At 37.4% G+C, this 7879-nt stretch overlaps 1 protein-coding gene across 2 annotated transcripts; it reads right to left on the bottom strand.

Annotated features, from left to right (window-relative positions):
* Positions 1-5411: 5411 nt before the first annotated feature.
* Positions 5412-7441, bottom strand: LOC116164352 (aminoacylase-1-like). Of its 2 annotated transcripts, none has more exons than XM_031478516.1 (7): positions 7261-7441; positions 7043-7212; positions 6826-6997; positions 6629-6775; positions 6403-6584; positions 6116-6351; positions 5412-6071 (listed from the first exon to the last, which is right to left on the bottom strand). In XM_031478516.1, exons 1-7 carry the CDS (start codon positions 7358-7360, stop codon positions 5867-5869), a joined length of 1212 nt encoding a protein of 403 aa, XP_031334376.1. In that variant the 5' UTR covers positions 7361-7441; the 3' UTR covers positions 5412-5866. The 2 variants fall into 2 exon arrangements, with proteins under 2 accessions (XP_031334376.1, XP_031334377.1); XM_031478517.1 differs by having other exon boundaries at positions 6116-6339; positions 7261-7439.
* Positions 7442-7879: the final 438 nt, after the last annotated feature.

Here is a 7879-nt window from a genome sequence, read left to right as displayed (position 1 = left end):
TAAAGTGTACAAAACCTTGCAACTACTGGATAACTCTGAATTCCAGTAGCCACGAGTCGTTCGCCACAAGACTGTATAGAATAAAAAAACAATCCAGCAACGTTTGGTGCTTTTTATTTACACAAAGCGAAAATAATAAATCACTCATAGGCACGATAACAATATAAATAATAATTACGCTTATGATGGTGTAGCAGTTTCGTCAATAAACAGAGAATTATGTGTCTCGCTTGCACACAAATTAATCAGGTAAGGTAAATGACTAACGGCGAATAAATGAGTGATTGGATGAATAACCTTAGAATTACCAGCGTTCCGGTGTACGGCAATCCTTCTCTGAAACCTGGCCAACTATATATAGAGCAAAGCTAACTGTTAACCTTCCCAAAGCTACTGGAACTACGTACCCCTAAACCCAAAGCAATTGCTGTAGATTTCTAAATTATAAATTCAACAGGAATACTCAAATAACGCAACCTAGCCCACCGTAAAATGTACAGCTGTATAATCAGTAGTGTAAAGCAATGATAATGAATTCGGTATGCAAGCGTGCAGATGGCAAAATGTCTAATGGAATGTATTTTCATGCAAGCTACTGCTAACTGCTACCCAAGCTAGTTATTAAATTCCCAAGCAATAATCTACTAGCTACTATACAAACAACAAGATAACAAATTCAAATATGTACAAGTGATTAATTAACACTCTTCCCAAAATGTGTTATAAAGGAGTGCAACTTATCTACTGGCTGCGCTGTAACACCCTTTTGTAGGAATGGCAACCTTGATCCCACGCTGACTGCTGATAGGATTGAATTGACCGTCGATGGAATGTCCCCTTTGACCTCACCTTGAAGATAGCGCCAAGACCAATGGAACTCAGGTGTGTAATCGTCACGAACTTAATTGGTTTGATTAGCCCCGTACTAAAACTAAATGGGAATTACCAAAAGTGCCTTACCACTGAAGATATATATAAAAAGAACACAGAACTTACCCCTAACAGAATTAGGGCTGACGTAGATATCTTCTTAAAAATTGATTGCTCTTTAGAGCCGGAAATCCGTAAGATGAGGAACGATCGGAAGAATCCAATTAAAATGCTCCTCAATCCAAAAATAATAGCAATTACCCAATCCAGAAAAACTGCTGCAGACCCTCTACTCCAAAAATCCGAGTCTTGAGGAATATACAATTTTCGGTAAAAGCTACCCACAATCAAAATCTAAAGATCGTCGTCTTAGTGCAATGTCGAATGTAAAAGTGAAATTGTTCCCATAATCTACCTATACGAAAATGAAGATAACCTATGAGGGTCATTGTCAGAATCATTCAAAGAAAATTGAGTTGCCTACAATAAGGATGAAACTTGCCCATAAAAATTAATAAATTAAAATTAAGAAAAATAAATGTCACAACATGTCCTAATACAATATTATATTGTCAACAGGAAACAATAAAAGTTATGAGTATGAGTTACTTTGTTGCCATCGCGCTGGGCCGCGACATATGCCAAACAATGTGGTGGATTTTGCGGGTTGGGGGGGTTGTGGGGGGGGGGCGGCTAACTGGGTGTTTTGCCTTAGAGGGAACTCTGCTTTCTAGTGATAGCTCCTTCTCCGGGCGTTCATTGGCTTCCGATGTTTCTATGCTTTGGTCTCGTTCCCTTCCCTGTTTTTCCTCGTGTTAGGCCCTTTTTATTGTTGTCCTCCCCCTGCGTTACCTTCTGTCCCCTTTTCCTCCTCCCCTTGGCTACTTGTTCTTGTGTCTGATTCTTCCTCCACCTTTAGTATTCATCTGCTTTCTTCTGTTCTGTTTGTATCTACTCTTCTCTTCCCATGGTAATCCCCGAGACCTCTACCGTTTGGTTTATGGTGGTGTTCCATGTGTGGCAGGGTCGGCCTACCTTCCATTCCGAGGTACATAGGATCTTGGCAGCCCGTTATGATATGGTCTTTGTTCCTCCTGTTGGTATGTATGTCCCCATCCGCCTCATCTTCAGCTCACCACCATCCTCGTTTGTTCTATAGCGTGGTCAAGTGCTATCCCAAAGATCCTTGGGGAAGCGGACATCCTTGTTTGATTCCTTAGCTCTAGTCATTAGTATTGTATTCTACTTATAACTTTGATATTTGACTGTGATATTTGTTGGTTTGTTGGAGTTAATGAATTGTTTGAGATTTTACAATGCAACTCGGCGGAATGCATTTGTAAACGGCCTAAATAGCTAGTTTTGGTATTCGGAGAGAAATTTCTTAGTAAAGTAGAACATCGCTCCTTGTTGCGCGAACGCTGCTGACTATCCTTCTCTCTCCGTCTCATTCGCGACTCCCGACTCGGCGAGGTGGGTAGGTTTTTACTTAAATGACCGTAACTTTTTTATTATGAAAAATTCACGGTAATGTTATAGAAAATAAAATAATCACAATGCTTTGGAGCATCGAATGAGCTATGAATATTGGAAATCGATATCGTGAAATAAAAAGTTATTATTGATCAAAGTGCGCACTTTTATCTGCTACACGAATTTTGGAAGTTGACGGTCATTTTTCTAAAAACTTTGCATAACAAGGTAGGTAAATATATATAAATATATGCTATAATAATGTATTTTCATTTTACAAAAGGAATTATTGATGTATATCGCTTAGTTGCTGAGAAAATAAATACTTTCGGTGGTTCAGTCGCGCGCGCGAAAATGAGTAAAGTTCAACTTTAGCGGCCTATAACTTTTGTCAGCACCACGGGAAAATGTCGTAAAGCGAGATTCTGAAGATTCAAACATTTCTGAACAAAATGGCGTGGGTCCCAATTCTTTCTACTCCGAAAAAAAAAATTACCTCAAATAAGCGAGTTAGCGCCGGCTCTCCGCTGCACTATTAGCGTTACAACCAGATACACGACAAGTACCGCCGGGACATTCCTCGGTAAAATGGTTCGATTGAACACAGTTGAAGCACAAGTTCTTGTCTTTCACGATATTCCACTTCTCTGCGTCCGACTTACTTTTAAACCTTCGACATCTCCGAATTGTGTGGTTTTCTCTGTTGTAATGAGCACGACTCGTCTTTAGTAATAGCAAGAACGTGGGGTTTGCTATCTTTGACTTCTGTGACGTAAATGCAGCTTCCAAAACTTACTCTTTTCTCTATTACATTGTACAGCAATTCCAGGTTTGGAATTTCTGGTGTAGTCGAATTGTCCCTTTCCACTTTTTTCGTGTACCTTCGTCGAGCTTTTGTAAGAGAATGTGAATCTGTAAACAGTGACGTTGTTATCATTACCAATTATTGCACCACCTGAAGCAGGCCAAAGAAGAAAAATCTCTCCTTATTGATGATGTATCAACAAAATTAATGATAGGAAAAGGCGTGAAAATAATATCATTACTTATGGGCTTGAGGAATCATCTAATGATAGTCCACAGGTTAAAGAGATACTTTCAAGGTAGTTGCTCCCAGTATATGCACGGATGACATCGGTATCATCAGGTTGGGAAAATCCGGTCGTAACAGACCTCCACCTGTGAAGGTTGTATTGCACAAAAAGGACAATGTGCTCATCGTGTTGCGGAATAAGAGGAATTTAAAAACCACGCATTCAAATGTCGCAATTTCTACAGGCAATACGAAAGTCCAGCAGGAACATTTTAGAACAGTGCGCGCCGAACGAGCAAAGGAAAATGAAGGATGAGCGTAATTTGTTCATAAATTACAATACGTTAAATTGAAGGATTTGCTTATGGAATTTTACGTCGCTTCAAACTTATCGTAAAATTGATGGCCTATTCAAGTAAACTTAGAATTAAACCAACAGAATAGGAGTAAAATGAAAACAATCTGTTTTACAGAGCTGTCATATTGAAAACTCTATATATTTTTTTTATTCAAAACTTCCTCGAAAACTTCTGACTCCATCTTGTCGACAAAACCAATTTTTAGTCAGGTATATTAAATGTTCTCTTTAGTTATTTTAAAGAAATTTGTTACAGATTAATACATTTCATTAAACTGAGATTGTCTTTCAACCAAATACACGGATTTGGTCTCAGCTTTGTCTATCCCCAATTTACGACTTCGTAGATTTGTACGTGTCGAACTGAATATTTTACGCTTGGTATATTTTCAACTGTGTCAATAGGAGTGATCACCTACCAGAGCTTAAATGCACGTTTTCAGCTATAAAATAAATAAATCAGTTCAATTGTGATGTGCAATTTAAGTATTCGATATTTTCGAATCTATTGAAATAATTCTAAAGCATCTAAAATCAATTTAATTATACGCCATTTTAAGCGTGATCCTCAATCACAAGGATTAGTTACACTCAAAAGACCACCTAACGCTGTGGATAATTAATGCCTCATTAAATTAGATAACACCCCTAAAATTGTTTACTATAACAAATGTATGTTAGCGAAATTAATTCCGTTCAGATTTACCAATTGAATTACGCATTTTAGTAGTTTGCTGTTCTGGAGGTAGCGTCAAATTTGAGAGGCGATTTTGGCACGATTTCTATGAGTTGATAATGGTAGATAGTACGTGTTGAAGGATTAAAATTGATGTCAGCTGGCGCGACTGCGTGGCTTATGGGCGCGGGAGGAGGCAAGAAAATATTTTTGATACATTTTGACAAAGCTGAAAAAGTAGTGATGATGAATCGACGTATATACCTGCGGGGGAGTTTTCACTTTCTGTTTCAGTTGAAAACGGGGAGGTAACTTAGTCGTCAAGTGTCAAGATTTTTAATTTTTTGAAGTAAGTTGACACATTATTCTTACTGCACGTTTTTGTATTCGTTCCACATGCGCACTGGCACCCCAGATACCAATGTTGTAGCTTATGATAGCGTGAAAGTTTGCGTGGTATAAAGTTAAAAGCGTATTTTGATTGCAGAAACGTTTAAAAAAGTGTAACGCGTAACAGCATTTCCGAAGCTTAGTGCACAGGTTGTCTATATGTTCTGACCATGATAGCTTGTTATTGTTACTCCTAGCATCTTTCTAGAGGTGGAGCATGGAATACCGAGGGCATTTTCGATTTTGCAGGTATTGCGCTTATTTCTAAAGTGTATTACTGAAGTTTTCTCAGTATTTATAATTAAGTTGTTATTTTTACACCATAATCCGAGTGTTAATATGCGCTTATCCAAAGAGCTGACGATTTCGGATACGAACTCATTTAAAGCTGTACAAGTGGATTTGGATTTTATAAATCCATACTGAGATTTGTTCTAAATATTGTATTTTAGTAAGTAAACTATAAGTTGCTTATTGATAACATTTTCTATTACTTTTGAAAAACACGACAGGATGCTGATAGGCCTAAGTTTGTAACATCACGAGGGTCACCTTTTTTGAAAAGCGGATTAGAGTGGAGAATTTCAAATGAGGTCCGAAAAATTCGAGGAATGTGTTAAAACCCGTTATATTGTGAAATTATAAACCTTAATGTATAAAGTTTTTAGCTTTGCCAAAATGCTCCGATTTTCATGAATTTTTCGACGTTGCTATAGTCAGCTAACACTTTTTTCCACGGATCCATTGCAGCTGACACATTTTTTTAAGATCAGTGTTTTATAAGCTAATCATCATTACTTTTTCAGCTTATATTTTCTGGTCTTCAAGTTTCGCCTCCTCTCGCGCCCAAAGGCCCCGGAGTTGCGCCAGCCTACATCAATTTTAATCCTTCAACACGTACTAACTACCATTATCAACTCATAGAAATCGTGCCAAAATCAAAGAAATTCATACAAGCCTTACAATATTAAACATAAAAATAATACAAGTTAAATTCATAAATTTAAAAACAACAAATTATAAATTATAGACTACCGTTAACTGCGTGGACATATCAATGTTGATGCTACACATTTGCCATGGCTTGCAGTATATCATAATATGTAACTATGCCCTTTAGAAATACTTGAACATTCAAGAATTCGTCATCAGCATGAGCCCTAATTGGAGTGCCATTATTAGGTGAAAACCCAAGCACGGGTATTCCCTGTTGTCGAAGGTATCTGGCATCGGTGCAACCAGGCATAGTTTGAACCTTTAGCTCTCCTTTACTAAAAGACTTTTACACTTTTACGGTTTTGAAAGCAATTCTCACCCTCCGATAGTCTTTTTGAATGCTTCCCAAAAGATATTGGAATCCAATTTTGTTATAGGTGTAACCGATTCTTTAAGGTAATATTCGATCCAAACATCTTCGCCTGCTTCTTGGCACCACTTTGTTATGGTACCTTCCCATTCCTGTTCATCTACCATGGGTGGAATTCGAGTATCAAGTACAATCACAAATTCCGACGGTATAATATTGTTTTGCACTCCACCCTGTATACATAACTTAAATAGATTATCAAACGTTTGGAAAGTATGTAAGTTTTGTAAGTCTACCTGCATCATGGTTAAATTGACAGTAATAATGTCTCCATAATCCGAGAATTCTTTAAATCGTGCCATGGATTTCTCTCGCAATTCGTAGAATTTATTTAGCACATATCGCACCTTTTCCCCCGGTGTATTATCAAACATAAAGCATCCATGTCCTGGAGTTCCGGGGCAATGAATGGCAAACTCTAAAATATTAGTTGTACTTAATCAAAACCTCAGCAAAAATTACTCCAGCCGTATTTCTCCGAATTAAATACGAAAAACTCTTCTTTAGTACTAGGAGCGCCTTCATCCAAGGCAAAACCAACATTTAAATTTTTAAATTCAGGCGATAACACAAATAGTTTCATTCCTTCTTTACCTCCGATTTCTTCATCTGCAAGTACTTGTTTATGGCGCACCTAACTTGCCAAAAGTTATACTGACCTGGGACAAAAGATACATGGATGGTTCGATTAAGCACTGCGTCATCTAAAATTAATCGCCGTATTGCTTCCAAATACTGAATGCCTAAGCACTTAGTGTCCTGAGCGCCTCTGGCGAAAATATTCCCATCCTCATCAATTTCGGCAGCAAATGGAGCGTGTGTCCAGTTTTCCTGGAGATATTTTGATAGAACTCTTCAGAAAAAGTTATCGTATACCTCATCAACTGGAACAACATCCATATGACTGTTTAACAATATACTTGGAAGGTGAGGGTTGGCACCCAGTAACGTTATCACAACAACAGGCTTATCAGGAAGACATCGAATAACACTTAACTCTAGATTTAAGTTTTTTGCATAATCCTCGAGAAATTGCACGCAACCATCTGCATCACGCATGTTGTTACAGCATTTGCAAAAATACAGTTACTTACCGTAATTTATATTGGGGTGCACCGTAGGTATGCGCAAATACTTTTGGAAATTTTCAACGGCTATTGCATCTAAATCTACTGAAGACGTTACGTTGGCCATGTAGATGAATCCTGTTCACTTTACGTTGTAACATACCAATTGTGGTTCGTGTTCCTCAATCTGAATGTTATAATAATATTTTAATTTTAACGTTTCTTGATCGTGTAATAATTTTTACGGTTTGATAACCCCATGCATATCTAGAATTATTCGTATCCGTACTTTTATAGTTAATAAAAAGAAGTGTACGTCTAGGTCAGAATGTTTATAAAGAAAATAGAAACAAGTTTCAGTACTAAAAGTTTCATACTTATCCGAACGTAGTAGGCATGACAAAAATGTTAACAAGATTAACAAGTTAAAAAGTAATCGTAAACGATTGACATAAAGCGCATTTCCACTTGCATTCATTTCCCATTTGTAAGGTGCAACTTCTGTTAAAATCGTAAAAATCCGGCCACAAATATGAAAGATAGCGTTGCACAAATGCAATCCATTTTTGACGTGCTACTTCAATTTTTGTTTATAAGAAGAATTTCATTTCAATGCTTTTCTAAATAAGAAAGTTGGAACTGCGCA

The sequence above is a fragment of the Photinus pyralis genome, unplaced genomic scaffold (assembly GCF_008802855.1).
Source record: "Photinus pyralis isolate 1611_PpyrPB1 unplaced genomic scaffold, Ppyr1.3 Ppyr1.4_LG2, whole genome shotgun sequence".
Taxonomy (NCBI): domain Eukaryota; kingdom Metazoa; phylum Arthropoda; class Insecta; order Coleoptera; family Lampyridae; genus Photinus; species Photinus pyralis.
Note: the sequence above shows the minus strand (reverse complement) of the source record. Positions and strands in the feature narration are given on the sequence as shown.